Source organism: Arvicanthis niloticus, chromosome X (genome assembly GCF_011762505.2).
Source record: "Arvicanthis niloticus isolate mArvNil1 chromosome X, mArvNil1.pat.X, whole genome shotgun sequence".
NCBI lineage: Eukaryota > Metazoa > Chordata > Mammalia > Rodentia > Muridae > Arvicanthis > Arvicanthis niloticus.
Window position 1 is genome coordinate 108,502,114 of NC_047679.1, and position 20,496 is coordinate 108,522,609.

Sequence of the window (20,496 nt, forward strand, 5' to 3'; positions counted from 1 at the left end):
AGAAAGGCAAGATACTTATTCTGCTATATTGTATTCGCAGTGGAGCTCAGTGATTAGGCAGTAGAAGTGGAGGTGGGGCTGGGAGAAGATGAGAAAGAGGAGGGGGAAAAAGAGGAAGGGGAGGAGAGAAAGAGAGGAAGGGGAGGAAACGACTGGAGGGGAGGTGGAGTGAGACAACCGGAGGATAGAGAGGTGGAAGGACAATGGAGGAGAAGGATGTGGCCTAGAGAAACCACAAGTTATAAGGGATCACGTAGATGGGGAATAAAATAGGGTAGTGGTAAATTTGCCCAATTTAGGCATGCAGTTTGTATTCATAATTATTGAGTTGTGTTTTCTTTCTTTGGTCCTATTTGGGTTGGAGATTTACCCCAACATATTAGTGTGCTGTATGTTTATAATATTTCTACAATTGCCATTTTTACTCACATGTAGAATTTAAAAAATGAGTCAATTGAAAACAAAAGGCTGCCGGGCAGTGGTGGCGCACACCTTTAATCCCAGCACTTGGGAGGCAGAGGCAGGTGGATTTCTGAGTTCAAGGCCAGCTTGGTCTACAGAGTGAGTTCCAGGACAGCCAGGGCTACACAGAGAAACCCTGTCTCGAAAAAAACCAAAAAAAAAAGGAAGAAAACAAAGGCCTTTTAAAATTTTACCTAGTGGATGACTAGATTAACTGTTGGTAGAAGGGGCTGAGTAGGAAAATATAGTCTTCTACAAAACCTAAGATAGCAATTTTCTCAAGGGACAGAGCATAATTCTACAAGTTTCAGTGAGTTAGATGTGAGACACAAACCTAGGTGACAACTGCACAAGTACTTCATGTCACTGAAGAGAGCCCTAAACTTTCAAGTTATAAGGACGCTACGGTATATTTTCCCGTCCCTCATTTGTCTGAAAGGGTTTTGCTTTGCTGATGTCTAAAATGAAAGAGTTCACCTTTTAAACTAAAAAACTGTATTTTATGTGTATGGGTGTTTTGTCTATATGTGTTTCGGTATACCACATGAGTGCCTGGTGTCAGTGGAGGTAACTGTAGTTACAGAGGTTTATTTGAGCCTTGGGAACTTAGTGGTGGGAACTGAACCCTTGTTTTCTAGAAGAGCAGCTAATGCTCTTAACTACTGAGATGTCTCTCTAGCATCAGAGAATTCACATGTTGCAATGCATGCAGGTGTTTCTTATCTCTGGAGTAATGACATTTCTGACATTAACACAGAGCTTGGACTCAGACGTCAGTCTCATGTTAAAATTTGAATTCTGCCAGTTATGTCTATAACTTTGCTTAACTTTTATGACCTCATTTTTTTAGTTGTTAGGAGGGCAAAATAAGTGTGTCAACTTTATAAGGAAGTAGCAAGCAAAAAAGCTCTTGCCATCACACAACTGTTAACTGTTAACATGGTTAAGTACTCTAGAATGCTATCTATTATTACTGTGCGTGCTGCCGTAATAATTTATTTAAGTGAAAAAATGTGAGATGAAGAATATTCTTTTGGAGTAAATGAATTTAAAAATTCATTCAACAAATACTCTTTTAGGACGATGGGCCTTGAGGTCACCTATTTATACTTATGTAAACAACAAATACTATTATTAACTTTCATGTGATTGTGAAATGGGCATAGCCTTAATTTAGCTAATGGATTCATCCAGAAGTTTGTGGTTCTCCTCTAATGCCACTGGGAACTGGGGTCCCAAGCTGGGGTTTAAGCTTTACCTAGCTGACTGTGAGGTGCGGATTAACTGCTACACTCTTTCGGTTATCCTCTCCAGATTCATTTGCTTTAACTTTGCACGGTTCCGTTTTCTGTTTCCAACTTGTTCCGAAGTTTGTCTGTCTCTGGGCTTTGAGAACAAGGCACGTACATAATTTTTCAGCCACTGCTGTATTCACTGCTGACATTCAGCAGATGAGAGTTATTTGCTTCCCCTATTTTTATTTTCCTTTCTGAGCCTAGGTTCAGTCTCTAAATTCCGCTCAGCTTCCAGTCCTCAGTTTCATCTTAAAATCTCCCACTTAAACAATATTTATTCTTCTCTCATACATTAACATCTTAACCACAGTTTCCCCTCCCACTTCTCATCCCAGTCCCCTCCCCGACTTCCCCTCTCCCCTCCCCCCTCCCCTTCAGAAAAGAACAGACCTCCCTGGGATATCAACCAAACACGGCATATGAAGATATCAATAAGACTAGGCACAAACCCCCTCATATCAAGGCTGAATGAGGCAACACACTAGTGGGAAAAAGGGTTCTAGAAGCATGCAAAAGAGCTTCTCCCACATTTATCTTAAATCCTTTGCTCCACCTCCGTCCACGTGACGCCCCGCCCACCGTCCCTCATTTTTTTTTTTTTTTTTTTTTTTTTTTAAAAAGGCAAAGCGTAGGCTCCGGTCTGGCTGGTAAACACCGGTGGGTGGGTGACAAGGTACCTCCTCTGCCCTCACTGGTGAGCACCTTAGCTGCAGAAGCTACTATACCTATGCGCCTTAGCTCCCTCTCCCGAAGTCTCCCGGAAGGCAGGTGGCTGGCTGCCGTCCTTTTTGCAAAGGCTTCTGGACTCTGGCCTTTAGAACCTAATGGTTTCCATTCATTCGCGCCTTGCTTTTTCAGGCTAGGAGTGGGCGGAGTTAGGATGGCTGCGCCACTGTTGCCGAGGCGACGCCTTGGTTACTTCCGCTGGTTTCAATGCTTCCGGGTTGGCGCTGCGGTGGCGTTTCCTACTGTGGTAGCCTCCGCTTCCCAGTCGTCTGCTGAGCTCGAGCAGGTGAGGGGGAAGCTCCTGGACTTCCAGGTTGGGGAGCGGGGCTGGGCCGCGCCAGGCCGCGCGGGGCCGGGCTGGCTTGGTTCCCGGCCTGGGAGGGGCTTAACGGTCCTTTGATCTCTCTCTCCCCCTCAGCTGAGTCCCCTCCCTGTCTTTCACTCTTCTGGCATCGGTGGCTTTACTTCTTCGATTGAGCTCTGCTTCCTCGACCCCCCTGGGAGGCTGCCTCCTTCAGGCGCCTCCCTTCTCTCTACGAATTCGCTCTGACAGCCGAGGAACTGGCAAGATCCTGCACCCAGAGGGTGAATGGGTATCTTTCCCGGAATAATCCTAATTTTTCTAAGGGTGAAGTTTGCAGCGGCGGCAGTGATTGTAAGCGGAGTAAGCAAACACCTCCATTGTATCAGTGTGAGGGATGCTGTTGAAAGATGCTCCCTATCACTTTCTATCCCCCTGTCACTCCTGAGGTTGAGGCACTGAAGGCATCTATTAAAACGCAGTTCAGTTACTTGATTGGGATCACAGCTATTATCAACATGAATTTTGTTTCTCAGATGAAGTAGTGGCAGGGACATTTATAGTTTTCTACCAGTGTTTCCTTGCCCAACTTTAGAGATACTTAGACTAGACATTAACTCTTTCCTCCTCTTCATTTATATCATGAAGTACCTTTTCTCTCCATTTCAACACTTTAACCTCATTGTTAAAGAACTAGCATTGTTTTCTGCCTACTTCCCACTCTTAAGCTCGTTCCCTACCTCTTCTGTTTGCAATGCACCGTGCTTGGAGTCCCTCGTAGCTAATTACAATAGGCTATTACCTTAATTCACTTGCCTATTAATAGAACTAGTCTTCCTCCTTGTTTCCAAGCCTTTTAGTAGAAGCCTTTACTTGTTTCATCGAACAAGTTTATTGCATACTCTGCTTGGGTCCTCCATTTCTGTCTCAGTACAAACTATATTGATGCATGCATATATATGATACATGCATATATATGATACATAATACGTGATTGTGTGTGTTTGCACATTTGTCTTTATACGTTCTATTTACCCCTCCTAAGTGTCTTCCTTACCTGCTCCTATCCAGATTCAGTCTACTCTGTGGAAACCCAACTTCAGTTCTCTCACTTCCAACAGCTTTTACAAATTGTTTACACACATACAATTGTTTTCTATGTTTCTCTTGCTCTTATAGATTGCTATACATTTTAAACACTTCATTTTTCTCTAAGAAAGTATTTAATTTCATCCATCAGATGATTGTGCAGGAAAGATAGGAAGAATGGCAAATGCTGTCTTATGTTAGATTATAGTTGTGAATTTATTTTTGTGTTTTTGCAACAGGGTCTCACTATATAGATCAGGCCGGCCTCACTCACTGAGATCTACCTGTTTTATCTCTTAGGTGCTGGATTCAAGGACAGGCATAACCACACCGGGCTGTGATTTTTTTTTAAAAGACCAATTAGATTCATAACACATTGCTGGATTGAGTATCAAGTATGCCTTCAACACATAGTTTTAGGCTCCCAATTGCTATCTTCCAAACATGAGAATCTCTAATACCTACTCTTTCTTAAAGGAGAAACCAAGAAGGTTACCCAGAATTTCCTGACCAGACTTTGAAGTAAGTGTAGGGGCTATATAATATGGATTCTAGGATACTTTTATTATTACTTGTTAGGCTATCAAGATCACCACAATCAGATCTTATGAAGAGATGTACAAATCCTGAAGCCAAATTTTACTGGCATCTTTATGTAATAAAAATATTTAAGGTACGGTATTTATATTGTTTCATAGATATGACTTCTGTACTTTCACCAAAACTGAAGTTAGCCTCTGTGAGTCAAAATAACTTCACAAGGAGTTTGGTATACTTTACAAAGCAATTCTCTGCAACAAAACCAAGAGGCAAGGGTTTGTAGGTATAGAATCTGGAAATGAGAGTGTTGAACAGGGTATATAGTATTGTCCAGGCCCAGCAAATTCCTTTTGTGGCTTCCTCTGTAATTGTTTATGTACAGTTGCATGTCAATGACTGGCTTGTTTGTACTCATTCTATGATAGCTCCTATGAGGTTTATAAGAAGTTTTGTGAAATGTGGTGTCATCTTTTCAGGAATCTTATCTATTTAAGAGGGGAAGAGACAGGACACCTAGAGAATGAACCTCAACCTACTCATCATTTTATGCCCGAATTTAAGATGTAAAAGAAACAAATTTCTCAAAAAAAATAATTGCATAGCTGTAGAACAGGTGGGACATAACTTGCATACAGGATATAGCCTTATGTGACTCTGGTGTTTGCCGGGACATTAATGTTTCAGTTGTGTGATATGTCTCCCTCTCTTAAAAGAAACTCAAGTTTTCAGCTAAAGTAACTCAATTAAAATACATAGGATGAAGAAAATGATCAGGATTGTTTAGCCTGAGGAAGAGAAAATATAGAACCATGGAAACTGACTTTATATACTTGAAGGGCTCCTTTGGGGGAAAATTAATTTGTTCAGTGTGCCTCTAAATTGTTCTAGTGTGAAGAAGGGTGGTATAAAGTCTAATCAAAAGGGATACAGAATTTTTTTTCATGACTTTCATTTCTAACATTGGAGTGAAAGATTTTACTATCCAGTGTGACTGGGGAGGTGCTATAAGGGACAGTCTTGATTTTGGTCAGTTGTCTATAGGGTTGTATAATTTTATGGCCTAATGAAATTTAAATCAAAGTATGTTGGAGGGGATACTGATAAAGATCACTATGCTTATTTTATAAAATAAAGGCACTAAATATTATCACCTACTCACTACCATTATTTTACATGGGGTGATTTGTCAGTATCCCAGGGATAATGATGTAATAGCCACTTAAGTGACATATATTTAGCCAAAAAAAACCTCTAGATGTTTTTTTATAATCCCTGAATTGTGAAAGCTTCACTGGGGAACCCCTTGAGCTATGGGACCTAGGATCCAGTGACTGATCTTTCTGCTTCCTAGTGTGACTATCTCCAACTTTCAGCAATTCATTATTGCTTCTGCACCCTAGGCACATTTTTCTTAATTAAAAGTTTGGGTAGGGGCTGGAGAGATGTCAAGGATCCAGCTTTAAGTCCCCACATTCACATGGCAGCTCACAACCATCTGTAACCAGTTCCAGGGACTCAAACAGCCTCTTCTGTGGCTAGGAGGCATTCATGCAGTGCAGAGACATACATGTAAGCAAACACTCAAACACATAAAAAAGCAATGACAAAACACTAACTATCTTTGAAAATGTTGAGTAGTAGGTAGTAAAGTTGTGGTAGAGTTCTTCTGTTTTCTCCTGTACTCACAAAGGATGCACGAAGTTGTAAAGGGAAAAAATTGGGGAGCAGCACATCAGACATCTGACACATCAAAGGCTGCTTACGGGGAATCTTGAAATTTGAGACCAGAGAGAAAGTTTTTCCCTTCTTTTTTTGTCACGTGTTCTTTTGGAGACAGTCTTCTGTGGCCCAGGCTGGTCTCAAATTCCCTTTGTAACAAAGGGTGACTTTGAACTACTGATCCTCCTGACTCTTCCCAAGTGCTGGACTTACAGGCCTGTACCACTACGTCTGATTTCAAATTTCTTTTTCTTGTAAACTCAGGAGGTATGCCATAGTCCTAGTTTTCCTGTCAATTCCTAATTTGCTCTTTAGAGTTTTAATGAACTCTCCTCTGATAGGGGTTATCTCTCACATATGCAATATGTACTATATTTGAAAGGAAGTTTCAACAGTCCTTTTTGTAGTGTGTACCTAAGACATTTCTCTGCATGCTCATGGGCCTCTCTTTGCTTTGTTTCAGAGAATCACTTTTGTAAAAAAAAAAATAAAAATCAATCCAAACCCTGTTTCCTCTAGGAGCAAACTGTGACTCCAAGGTACTAACCCAAACTGGCAAAGGGGAACATTGACAGCAAATGCTATCTATTAAGATATAAATTCATGTAGTAGTAATGATAATTACTACTATGTGGTAATGATAATTAACTTATTGAGCAGATATTTCTAGGTGTTAGATATATACTTATATATAAAACAACAACCCTATGACATAAGTTTTTATTATTATTATTTTCAGAAAATGGAGGCAGAGAAAGATTGAATAACTTTCCCAGAGCCACAACTAGTAAGTGATAGACAAGCATTGAATCTGGAGCCATGATTCAACTTTAGATGATCTAATTTCAGAGTGTTCCTTTTTGACTGTAAATTCTTTTGAAAATGGGTAGTTTACATACTTTAAAACTCTAACAAAGAGAGAAATATCTAAAGAAAAACTGGAGATTGTATAAGAAAAAGTATTTCCAAGTGGACCTGGATTTAGGAAGTGATGCCTACAGCAGTAATTTTTAAAGGAGGAAGCATTGGTATTCTTTGAGAACTCTCTGATTCTCAGGGCAAGTCTTAAACCACTAATCAGAAACTATGGGGAGAGGCTTAGCAGTCCATGTTTTAATCTACCTTTTAGATGATTTTGTTACATGAGGCATGTAGCAAAGGGTGATCTTCCTGACTCTTACTTCCCAAGTGCTGGAATTACAGGCCTGTGCCACTACATCTGATTTCAAATTTATTTATTTATTTATTTTTTTGGTTAACTCGGGAGGTATGCCATAGTCCATAGAGGCAGAAGCAAGGTGAATTTCTGCTTAGCTCAGCCTGGGTCTCACTGAGTAGTGGGTTTGGTGTATAGCTAGCTTAGTTCCTAGAACTGAGATGTTAAATTTTAGTGGAGAGCTGAGAGGACTGAGAACATGACTGGGTAGTGTTGGGAGCTTGTGCTTTGTGCCTAAATCAAGCTAACTGAATACCACGAACTGCTTTTATAAGATGCCTCAGCCTGTGTAACTTGAGTTCCAGTTTCCTTGACTCGTGATTGTCTAGTTGAATGTCAGAGATGGGTGTGCTGGGTGGGCTGAAGCTTCTTCGGGTGGGGAAGAGTGTAAAATTAGAGAGAATGAAGGATACATGTTAATTTTTTTTGAGTGATTGCACGCCTCCCCTATAGAATGACATTAAAGAACAAACTCATGATCATCCAGCACATAAAACAGGACCCTCCATGTTGTCTCATTCCACTTTGTGGTTTTATTTTTTTTTCCTCTACATTTGTTTGATTTGCCAGTTTTATTTGTTTAAATCATATAATAAAGTATTAACAAATGCTCTCTTCGTTCTTGTGCTCTGTTCTGATTCGTGTTTATTTTTAGCATCAGAAAAGTTCCACTTTAAGCCATGAGATGTCTGGTCTGAACTGGAAACCTTTTGTGTATGGCGGCCTTGCCTCTATTGTTGCCGAGTTCGGTAAGAATTGAGAAGAATGACAAATCTGAGTTTCATGCCACAGAGAGTCACGTATGGTACTGATTGTTTTTGGCGAAAACCAGCGGGGGGGGGGGGGGAATATTGGCATCTTTGTTTTAAAAATTGCTGTTGCACAGTTATGAAATAATATTCCTGAGGAGGTTCTAGTGATGATATGGGGAATGAAGTTAAGAAGTCAGATTTTGAACTTTTTTGATAACAGTGATTTATTAATTTTTTTCAAGTCAAATATGCATGATTGTAAAGGACTATATTTGATGGTGGTTTCTGTGTATTTCTGTGCTAATGGTCTTTCATTTATGCTAAGGTTATAATTTCTTCTTATGCAGGCTTCTTTTTTTTTTTTTTTTTTGCAAACCTCTCTTCTATTTTAGAAGCAAACAAGATCATTAGATTGTGACTTCATTTTCCAGATTCTTCTTTTTCCTAAATGATTCCTCCATGTCTACAATCCAGCAGTGTTTGTTGACTTTTTTCTTTTTGGTTTTCCAAAACAGGGTTTCGGTGTAGCCCTGGCTGTTCTGTAACTCACTTTGTAGACCAGGCTGGCCTTAAACTCACAGAGATCTACCTGCCTCTGCCTCCCCAAGTGCTGGGATTAAAGGCATGAGCCACTACTGCCCAGCGCATTGATTTTCTTGTTATATGCTCTGGTCTTATACAATCCAGGTCACAAAAGTCCAGGACTACATACATAAAGAGCTTATTAGTTTTAGATCTTTAAATCTTTCTTAAATCCCATTTTATTCATGCAAAACCTACCTATATGTGCTGCTATACGAAAAGGGAACTTTATTGAAGGATCATGCTAGGGAAGACAAGATGGCTCAGCAGGTAAGGTAGATGCATGCTGCCAAGCTTGATAGACTGGAGTTTGCTCCATATAAACCATGTGATTATAGGGCAGAACTGACTCCTGTAGATTGTCCTCTACACATGAGCTGTACCCACACGCATACATACATGCACACAAGTAAATAAACACAATTAAAAAACAGAATGGTCCAAATACTCTGCTGGTATTAGTCTTCAGTCATCTAAGGCACCATGGTGAGTAGACCCACGTGAGACTTTACCATTTCCTCTTATAATATTAGGGAGTTGTAAGCATACACACACTCTGTTGTAATGGCATGTAAGAACATCTAATGCTTTCCTATGCTTGTGATAACGTGAGGTGAGTAGGTAGGGAGACTTGAGGTGGGAGAGGGTGGGACGAAAAGAGTGATAAATGCCATTGACATTGGTATGTTAGAGACAGAGTCAAAGACATGTCTAAACTCCTTTGCATTTATAGCATATTATCTTCAAGCATTTTCTGTGTCACAGTGTCAGGTACACTGTGTGGCAAGTTGTATTTTCCTGGAGAGGCTAGTACGTTTCACTTATAGCCTTTGTCCTCTGGCAGTGACAGTGGAATAGATATCCAGGTGTTATCAAAATGACTGTCCTATATTTCCAGTATTTTCATTGCCCTTATATTTAACTGTAACATAACTGTTATTTGTAAATACTTAGGAGTATGTTCCTTCATAGGCACTTTCCCTGTGGATCTTACTAAAACACGGCTGCAAGTTCAAGGCCAGAGTATCGATGTCCGTTTCAAAGAAATAAAATATCGAGGGATGTTTCATGCCTTGTTCAGAATTTATAAGGAAGAAGGGATCTTGGCTCTATATTCAGGGTAAGGCTGGCTTCTTTTTTTAATGTCATGAACAGAACAGTTTTTTGTTTTTTGTTTTTTTAAAGAAACCATGGATTTCATCTGCATGATAGTTTACACCCTTCACGTCCACCATTTCACCTTATAATTCTGTATCGATTGGCTTTTGTACATTTCATCTGCTTGTAAGTCTTGAGCGTTGGATTTTGTGTTAATCTAGCTGTACATAATACATGTGAAAATGGATAATATCATTGCAGCAAAAGCTTTTTTTCCTGGTTTCCTGACACTCTTTGGTGGCTGTATATATTCTTGGGAGCATTTTTTTTCTGATTTGGCAAATGCCAACATTCTTTAAGCATTTAAGATTTCTTATATGAAGGAAATGTTATTCTGGCAGCTTAAATAGTAGTGAAGAATAAAAGAAAGGGAGAATCATCTTTTTCCATCACTCTTTGATTACCCATCAGTTTATGATTTAGTGTTCAGTTTGTCGTTCACCTGCTGCAGATTTCCTAGGCCATCCTAAGTCTAGGCTACCAGTATTGCTGAGAGGATTGAAATAAAATTTGCCAGTAGCCATGTTGGACTTATTTAAAATATAATTTTGTTGGAGAAAAACAACAATAGCAACAACCTAAGCCAGATCCCCATGCAGAAGTGAGTGATTCCTGGATCATTTTTTACCTTGTTCTTTCATTAGCATAGATAGCCTCAAGATTTTCTTTTCCTGATACAAGTTATAGAGTGAGAAATATGCATATTTAGTCATCTGTTTCTTTTTTCTTCTTCAATCCTAACCATTTGAGCTGTTGCTTTAGTTCTATTTATATCTCCTAAAGTATAGTTTTGCAATTTGGAGGCATCTCAAAGGAGGCATGAGTGAGAACATCTTCAGTTTATGAGCAGAATTTAAGTAGGTTGAGATCTTGGCATTATTGCTTCCTTTTTCATTGGGTTAAAGATGTATCTGCAGTTGTTAGGAAATAAAGGCTGATTTTATTTTTTTAAATCTATGTAGTATGGGTAATGTCTGACTCTTTTTTATTGCTACATTCAATTTGTTCATCTTTTCTAAAGGACTTTTTGTATCTAAGTTCATGAGCAATATGGGTGCATGTGTTTTTTTTATGTTCCTTTAAAAAAATTTTTATTTATGTTTTTTTTTAATATATGAGTTTTCTGTTCACATGTGTGCATGCATGCTAGAAGAGGGTATTGGATCCCATTACAGATGGTTGTGAGCCACCATGTAGTTGCTGGGAATTGAACTCAGGACCTCTGGAAGAGCAGCCAGTGCTCTTAACCTCTGAGCCATCTCTCCAGGCCTGGGTCTATGGTTTTTATTTGTACTATTTTTTTTTTGTTGTTTTGTTTTTTGAGACAGGGTTTCTCTGTATAGCCCTGCCTGTCCTGGAACTCACTCTGTAGACCAGGCTGGCCTCGAACTCAGAAATCCGCCTGCCTCTGCCTCCCAGGTACTAGAATCAAAGGCGTGCGCCACCACTGCCCGGCTATTTGTACTATTTTTGTCTGATTTATGCTAACAAGATAATAATAGCTAAAATGATTTAGGAAACATCCCCTCTTCTATTTTTGGAGAGATTTTTTTTTTTGTAAGATTAATGTTAATTCTTCAACAGTTTTGTGGTGTTCTTCAGTAAACTTTTCTGGACTGGGAATTACTAATTTTTTTTTTAGCTTTAATAATACAATGAATTCCTTGGGGCTAGAGTGATGGCTCAGTAGGTCTGCTCTTCCAGAGGATCTGAGTTTGAATCCCAGCACCTACATGGCAACTCACAGCTGTCTGTAACTCCAGTTCTTAGTAAATCTTATGCCCTTCTCTGGCTTCCATGGGCACTGCATACATATGATACATAGACATACTAGTAGGCAAAAGACCCTTGTATAAAAAGTAAAAGTAAATAAAATCTGGAAACTTAAAAAACTGTAAGTTTAATTATATTTTTTTAAAATTTTAGTACTGTTAGTTTGGGCTACTGTAAGAAAGTTCCATATACTTGGTAGCTTATAAATAGCAGGAAGTAATTTTTCACAGTTCTGGAGGTTAGATACTGGGGAGTTTACTCTTGTAGTTGTAAGCATTTGACTATAAATTATTGTCAGCTACGCTTTGGCTGTGTATCTTTCCTCTCCCCATTGTTTCCTAATATTGGTGATTGAATACAGGGCCTAACACATGGTATGCAAGTACTCTGTCAGTGAGCTACCTAGTCTTAGTTTACTTTTTATAGTAAGAGAGGGCCACACTAAGCTGTTCAGGCTGGCCTTTTACTCACCCTAGTTCAAACAGGAACTCCTCATTCTCCTACCTTAGCCTGCAAGTAGCAGCTGGGATTGCAGACCTGGATTGCTAAGCCTGGCTGTGTCCCATGTTTTTAATTTTTTTTTATAATATTTTTAATTTTAAAATTATAATTACATAATTTCCTCCTTCTCTTTCTTCCTCGACCCACTCCCATGTATCTGTTTCTCTCTCTCTCTCTCATATTCACAGCATCATTTTCTTTAGTTATTATTATCATCCCATGTATTTTATAGGATATATTTGAAATTTTACTCAGGCCTATACATGAATTTTTTTTTTACAACTTTCTATAACCCACATGCTGTTTACATGCATGTTATTTGATTTCTAAGTGTTTGAGCATACTTCTTATCAGTTTCTGATTTGCTTCCACTATACATTCTGCATAATTTCAGTTCTTTTAACTTTGTTGACATTTGTCTTATGATCTGGGATGTGAGCTTTCTTTGGCAGTTTTTTTCATGGGTGATTAAAAAAATGCTTGTTATTGCTTGGAAAGATACAGATATAAAAATTATAAAATCTACAAATGTGTGTTAAGTAAAATTAACTTTTCTTTATTTTTCTCTTTTTTTGGGCAGAATTGCCCCTGCTTTACTAAGACAGGCATCATATGGCACCATCAAAATTGGTATTTATCAAAGCTTGAAGCGATTATTTGTAGAACGTCTGGAAGGTCAGTATGCTCAACTTTCTTTTGAGGTTATCCTCAAAGGGATTGTTGAAGTCATGCTTAGTGTGAAATGTTTACCATCTTATGCTGGCAGTCAATGAAAGATACTTACTGCATGGATAAAGGTGAGCTTGTGTTGATTTGGGCCAAATCCCTACAGAGGGGATACATGTGTTAGAGGCACCTGCTCTTCACATTTGTCTTTTACTATCAACTAAAAAACTTCTAGGCTAGCAAGATGGCTTGATAGTAAATTCCATGCAAGTGTGACCCCTGACCTCCATACATGTGCCATATATGTCCTCCCCCAAAATAATAATCCATTTTTTGTTGTTGGTTCGTTTGTTTTTTTCCAGAAGGATTTCTCTGTGCAGTGCTGGCTATCCTGCAACTTTCTCTGTAGACCAGGCTGGCCTCAAACTCAAGAGATCCACCTGCCTCTGATTCCCAAATGCTGGGATTAAAGGTGTGCGTCACACCACTTGGCTTAAAATAAAAATTCTTTTTTTTTTTTTGTTTGTTGATTGTTTTTTGAGACAGGGTTTCTCTGTGTATCCCTGGCTATCCTGGAACTTGCGTTGTAGACCAGGCTGGCCTCAAACTCCTAGGGATCTGCCTGCCTCTGCCTCTCAAGTGATGGAACAAAATGTGTATACTATCACCACCTGGATAAAATAATAATAAAAAAACTAAAAGAAAAAACCCATATTGTCATTCCTGAAGAAGCCTAGATCAGCCATGTCCTTGAAGAATGGATACACTCTTCATCAGTTAGTGGACTTAAAGACACTTTCTAGATGTCAATTTTGGTAAGCTTTGGGCAGGTAGATAAATTTTAGTCTGTTATAGTCTGGATTCTGATACACCTATGGCCACCTTACCCACATGCAGAGTTGTTTTATGTTTTTCCATTTCAACCTGATATTTGTGTGATGGCTATTTTATCAGAGGTCTGTGTTTCCTGGGCAGTTGGGGAAGCTGGAGAAACTTCCTCTTAGCAATATTTCTTGAGACACTTCATTATTCTAAATCACTATTTTCTGGAGCCTCTTCTGTAGGACTCCTCAAGGATTCACTTTCATCTTTCCTGAAAATATTTTTCTTTCATAGATTACTCATTACTAATTTTCTATTTCTAGACTCTTGTGAGGAGAAGGAATGGTGAAGATGGGATTTTCTCTGTAGAACACTATGTTCTGTTGTTCCTCTCTTCTCGTTCATAGTTGAGGGAATTTACTTCTAAGTAATTTCTTCTGGACCTGAGGGTATTACTGGGTAGCAGAGTGCTGTCCTAGCGTGTCTAAATCTTTTCATTCATCCCCCCCAATGCCAGGGATTTTACTACTGCTTTTTTATATTTGACTATAGAAGCCTTCTGTACACAAGTGGAGGCTGGGAGATGTATAATGCCATTCAAAGTTAATATTTAGATAACTTTGTTATACATAAGATTATATTTTTTTTAACATCTGGTTATTAAGTCTTTAAAGTTGACTATCCATAAAAAGACTGAATAAGGATGTTACCAACTGATATGCCAAAGTAGACAGGGAAAAGTCCACAAGGCTTCAACCATAGGCAACCACAGAAAACTGGGAGCAGAGGAGGTGGTCTTCCCCAGGGAAGAGCATACCACTTGGTTGTCCAATGCCAAATAGGCAGCCCTGAAAACATATATACAAGTAATGTTATGTGGGGTAAACATTATATTTAGGGATATATATGTATATATGGATCCATATATGTATGTAATAACAATATGTGAAAAGAGGGCATGAATTTGAAGGAGAATGAGGAGGGGTATATGGGGCAGTTTAGAGGAAAGAAAGGGAAGGGAGAGATGTTATAATTAACTTATAATCTCAAAAGAATTTAAAAGACAAAAATCACGTGCATTAATGAAGTGGTTGAAATGGAAATACCATATTCTAATTTATGTAGTATATTGACAGTTAAGTAGAACAATATTATATATTTTATCTTCAAAATAATGTTTTTATGGAAATAATGGTCTATATTGTATAATTTGTACGCATTTTGTATTGATTTGGGATTGTCTATAAATATTTGAGAGGTTTTACTTTGATAAACCTTGAAGTTTATTTTTAAGTCATCTGTCCAGAAAGGATTCTCTTCATACAATATCTCAGGTACTCCAGAAATCAATACTTAATAAAATGAGCCTTCCTTTATGTATTTCTTTTATATTGTTACAGATGAGACTCTCCTAATTAATATGATCTGTGGGGTAGTGTCAGGAGTGATTTCATCTACTATTGCCAATCCTACTGATGTTCTAAAGGTAAGAGATACGCCTGTCATGGAAGTTGAAAGGCCACAAGCTTTAACTCAGATTCAAATTGACATTCTTACACTGTCTATTGTTAGTTCTAAAATCTTGGGCAAATCTCTTACCTATGTGGTGTCTCATTCATTCTTTGTTTTGAAGTGAAGATAACGCAGTGTTTATTAACATTATGCTTCATAGTAGATGTTCAAAACTAGTTTAATGTGATGTGCATTAATCCATTAGTTTTCATACTAGGATTTGTAATCCTATAGGTTAGGTTCAAGGGTAGGTCTTAGGGTTTCACTGCTGTGAAGAGACACCATGACCAATGCAGCTCTTATAAAGGACAATATTTAATATTTAATTGGGGCTGACTTCCAGGTTCAGAGGTTCAGTCCATTATGATCATGGTGGGAGCAAGGCAGTGTGCAGGGAGATATAGTGCTGGAGAAGGAGCTCAGAGTTCTGTCTTGATCCACAGGCAGCAAGAGGAGACTGCATGTCACACTGGGTGGAGCCTGAGCACATATTGGAACTCAAAGCCAGCCTCCACAGTGCCATACTTCCTCCAACAAGGCCACACCCACTCCAATGAGGTCACATATCCTAATAGTGCTACTCACTATGGGCCAAGCATTCAAACACATGAGTCTTATGGGGGCCATCCCTAGTCAAAACACCACAGAGCCTGTGTAGTTTAAGGGAATCGTTTTTGAGATTCCTTACTCTGTATTCTTGCCTTCAAGTGGTGTAAGAGTGACTATGTTTCCAATAGCCCCTTTCCCATTTTACAAAACAAAGGCACATCTCTCATCTATTCCGAGTCTTCAGATGCTATGTTGACCTGTTGTGTAATTTGGGACGTCAAAGGGATAAATTAAGGTCGAGATCTTTACAGTAGTTTCTTTTATAACTGCTTTACTCTAAATTCATATTATTCCTGTCTTTCCTTATGTTGTCCAAATTTTTATTAAGGATGAGCTTTGGCTTGTGCTGATTTGATAAGAATTTATCTGTACTTCTATAGTGTTTTATCGATCACAGAATGCAACACTTATTTTAATGCTAGCCTTCAGCTTTATGTGACTAATGGTAAATTTTTCTCATTAATTAATAAAGCACTAAATGTATGATTAAACTGCGAGGGAACCACAAATTAGGATTTTTGTTTGTTTTTCTGAGACAGAATCTTATATAGCCCATTCTAGCTTTGTGCTCACTAAGTAGCGAGGAATGATCTTGAATTCCTGGTCCTCCTGTCTTACTCGGAATAGTGCTATTTTACAGCCACGAGTCTCAGGTTTAAAACGTATTATTTTTTGTGTGTGGGCTTTTGCCTATATGTATGCCTGTGTGCCATGTGCATGCAGTGTTCATGGAAGCCAGGAGAGGTAGTCCCTAGTATTGAAGTTACAGACTGTTGTGCGCTACCTCGTAGGTGCTAGAATCCGACCTGGGTCCTCTGGAAGACCAGCAAACACTCTTTGTTGCTGAGTCTGATCTCGAGCCATGAGTTAGGAGAAAAAAAATCAAGTTCGTTATTTATAAGAGAAAGTACAAATCAGGATGGAGGATAATTCACAGCAAGTGTAGGAGACTCAGCAGTTAACAGCAGAGCTTATCCGGCATTAAAAAAAAAAAATATGTATCCTTCAGAATCTATAAGGGTTTTGCTTCCAGGGCTTTATGCTGGTAACAAAATCCTTGGATGTTCAAGTCCTTTAAATAGACCCAAACGCTGTTTGTGCATAATCTGGGTGTATTCCCTTATATATTTTAAATCCTCTTTAGATTACTTGTGTTTAACGTAAATGTATATAAATACTTGCTATATTATTCCAGATATAATGATAAGGAAAAAATCGACATGTGTTCATTACAAATACAATTTTTTGGGAAATATTTTTGATTGGTGATTGGTTGAATCCACAAATATAAGACCGCTATTTTGATCATTGTTTGATTGATATAAATTATCATTCTTTTAAAAATTAAAAATTTAAATATGTTTTGTATATGTGTGTTTTGCCTGCATGTATGCATGTGTACCACATGGGTCAGATGCCAATAGACCCTGAAGAGAGCACTGAATCCCATGGAATTGGAGTTAAGGAGGGCTGTGAGCCGCCATGTTGGTCCCAGGTCCTCTGGAGTAACAGCCAGTTCTCTAAATCACTGAGCCTTTTCTCTAGCCCCCAAATTAAGATTATTATTATTGTTATTATTATTATTATCCATCATCATTATTTTATTTTGGGAGGGGCACATGTATGTACATGTAGAAGTCAGAGGAAACCTTTTGAAATCAGTTCTCTTTCAATCATTGTTTGAAGGGATTAAACTCAGAAGAGTTTAATCTTCTGAGACTCCCATTCATATGCAAACCTTTGTTAATATTTGGGTATGTATGCTCATCTAGTTTTCTCACTATGTTTGTAGCTTTTAAAATTTTCACATGTTTTGATAAGAATTATATATACTGCTTTGCAGCACTTTTCTGTTTAGCAATCAATTTTTAACACTTTCTAAACTCTACATGTATTTTAAGGGAAAATGTTATGATTCCACTGTATTCTGTTAAATGAACATGTCATCATTCATGTAACCAGTGTGTTGTTGCTATTAGTTTTTGACATTGGAATCGCCCCTAATTTTTACTGAACTAATTACATATTTATTTATTTATTTATTTGTTTGTTTGTTTTATTTCAGACAGAGTTTCTCTGAATAACAGCGCTGGCTGTCCTGGGACTTGCTTTGTAGATCAGACTGGCCTCAAACTCACTGAGAACTGCCTGCCTCTGCCTCCAGAGTGCTGGGATTAAATGTGTGTTCCACCACTGCTTGGCTAATACATATGTTTTTATTTAAACAGGTTCTAACTATGTAGTTAGTTGTGAGTGTCCTGGAACTCATTTTGTTAATTAGGCTGGCTTTGAACTCACAGAGATCCATCTATCTCTGCCTCCTGAGTGCTGTAATGGATTAAAGGCATGTGCAACCATGCCTGCCTCAAACTAGTTATATCTCACTGAATACTTGTTATTGTCCAACTCCAGAAATTATAGATTTAGTATGGGGAATATGAGGTCTAGTGGAAATCTTTATAGATATACTTTGACACAAATTATATCTGTGTACAATTTAATTCATTGATTTCACCATAATAGTTTTAAAAACAATTTGAAAAACCATTTTTCTTAATCTTAAAGGAGTGATGTAAAATCTCTGTGAAAATAAAATATTCCCATCTTGTTTTAGATTCGAATGCAGGCTCAAGGAAGTTTGTTCCAAGGGAGCATGATTGGCAGCTTCATTGATATATACCAGCAGGAAGGCACCAGGGGTCTGTGGAGAGTGAGTACCTTTTACTGGTGTTACATTACACTCTATACTGGAGTCTTCATGTTAAGCTGGGAGATTGTGACTTATAACTCCAAGCAAGGCAAGAAGCTCCTGCTACCCATGAAAGGACCAAAATTTACCACTGATTCCTATATTGATACATATGGTGTAGGGTTGTATGTGTGAGAAACATGTATAATTCGAAATAGTCATTTTGCTTTCTTAAACTTTACAGTGAATTTGTTTCAATATAGTTTTGTCAGTTTTGGATTAAATTCATTAATATTTGTCTATGATGGTCTCTGTAGTATGTATGTTCAAAGAGTATAACAGTATTTTTAACCTTATAAAGTGAAAGATATATGATAAAATATTAAGTTTATAAAAATATGAGGAATAATTCCAGTAGTCTCACCACTTAGAGATAATCACTGTGAACATTTTATCAGTATCTTCTAATCTTTATTTATATTTTTCTTTTGTTGTATTATTATAGTATTTTTTGTTTTTATCTTGAGACAGGGTTTTCTAAGTAGCCCAGGCTGATCTTGAACTTGTGATCCTCCTGCTTCTGTCTCCTTAGTGCTGAGAAGTCAAGTCTGTTCCACTATACACGTCTTCTGCTGTAGTAACTTTTCTTTTTCAGACTGGAGCTTACTGTGTAGTTCTTGCTGTCCTAGACCTCACTCTATAGACCAGGCTGGCTTCAAACTCAACCAAGCTTCCCCCTGCCTCTACCTTCTGAGTGCTAGAATTAAAGACTTGTGACACCAGACCTTGTTATTGGACAGCATTTTAATCTGTTGTGATCACTGAATTATTCTAACAGCAAATAAGAGTATTATTAGAATATGCGAACAGACGGGGGGAGGGGAAGAGAGAGAGAGAGAGAGAGAGAGAGAGAGAGAGAGAGAGAGAGAGAGAACACGTGAGAGCACAGAATAGGATGGAAAGCCAATTGATAGTTTGTTTTTCTTTTTGTTTTTTTTGTTTGTTTGTTTGTTTGTTTTTTTGAGACAGGGTTTCTCTGTGTAGTCCTGGTTGTCCTGGAACTCACTCTGTAGACCAGGCTGGCCTCGAACTCAGAAATCCACCTGCCTCTGCCTCCCAAGTGCTGGGATTAAAGGCGTGTGTCACCACTGCCCGGCCAATTGATAGTTTGAAATAAAGTTTTGTTATTTTCTTTATACTTTTATTACAGCTAATTTTACTTTAAAACTTCAAACAAAATAGAGCAGAAAGAATTGAAGTATAAACACATATCTATATTAGACAACTGACAAAGTTTTGGCATAATTACTTGATCTGTCTCTGATTACATAAACTCATACGTTATTTTGCAAAAACAATATAATTGTATATTGTAGACCTTATAAAAGTTCCCTAAACTGTCTGTGATGTGTCTCATAAGAAGATGGAGAGATGTCTGTGCCATTAAGATCAAGACTGCTCTGGCAGAGGACCCATGTTTGGGTGGCACAGAATGCATGCACCTGTGTTCATGTCTACAAATCCTTTCCGAGATACACATAATTAAAAATAAAAAAATAAATTAAAATTTAGAAAAAGAGCAAGATTCTCTGTGTTAACAATACTGTTGTCGAGGGAATGAAAGTTAATAATATTTAAGGAGATGGAGAGATGGCTTAGTGCTTAAGAACACTTGCTATGCACACTTTTATGCAGATGGACCTGTTTGAGGCCAGCCTGGTCTATAGAAGAGAGTTATTGTTACACAGAGAAACTCTGTCTTGAGAAAACCAAATCAAACCAACCAACCAACCAAACAAACAAAAACTACTTGCTGCTCTTATAGTGGACAGAGTTGGGTTGCCAGTCCCCATATGGCAGCTAACAACTATTAATGGCTCCAGTTCCAGGGGAATCAAAGCTCTCTTCTGACTTTTTGAAGGTACCAGGCACACATGTGGTACATAGACATACATGTAGGAAAAACGTGTGTGTGTATGTGTAATAAATAACTCTAAAACCTAGACTATATTAAAAATTCACCTATTTGTGAGCTCAGGATATAGTGTGTATATGTGTATGCATATACATACATATTTATGTAT

At 38.2% G+C, this 20,496-nt stretch overlaps 1 protein-coding gene across 6 annotated transcripts in view; it reads left to right on the top strand.

The window, feature by feature from the left end:
- The first annotated feature begins 2,622 nt into the window (after nt 1-2,622).
- The window catches only part of Slc25a14 (solute carrier family 25 member 14), a 31,115-nt gene continuing 13,241 nt past the window's right edge, over nt 2,623-20,496 (top strand). The window contains exons 1-8 of one of the 6 annotated variants that reach the window (XM_076918834.1): nt 2,702-2,769; nt 4,351-4,395; nt 6,872-6,919; nt 8,004-8,097; nt 9,655-9,802; nt 12,695-12,789; nt 15,003-15,088; nt 18,338-18,433. In XM_076918834.1, coding sequence (XP_076774949.1) covers nt 8,034-8,097; nt 9,655-9,802; nt 12,695-12,789; nt 15,003-15,088; nt 18,338-18,433 — 489 coding nt within the window. In that variant the 5' untranslated portion in view covers nt 2,702-2,769; nt 4,351-4,395; nt 6,872-6,919; nt 8,004-8,033. Of the gene's footprint in view, nt 2,770-2,901; nt 3,148-4,350; nt 4,396-6,871; nt 6,920-8,003; nt 8,098-9,654; nt 9,803-12,694; nt 12,790-15,002; nt 15,089-18,337; nt 18,434-20,496 lie in introns of those variants that run through there. The other 5 variants (XM_034486349.2, XM_034486351.2, XM_034486352.2 and 2 more) reach the window with 5 other exon arrangements.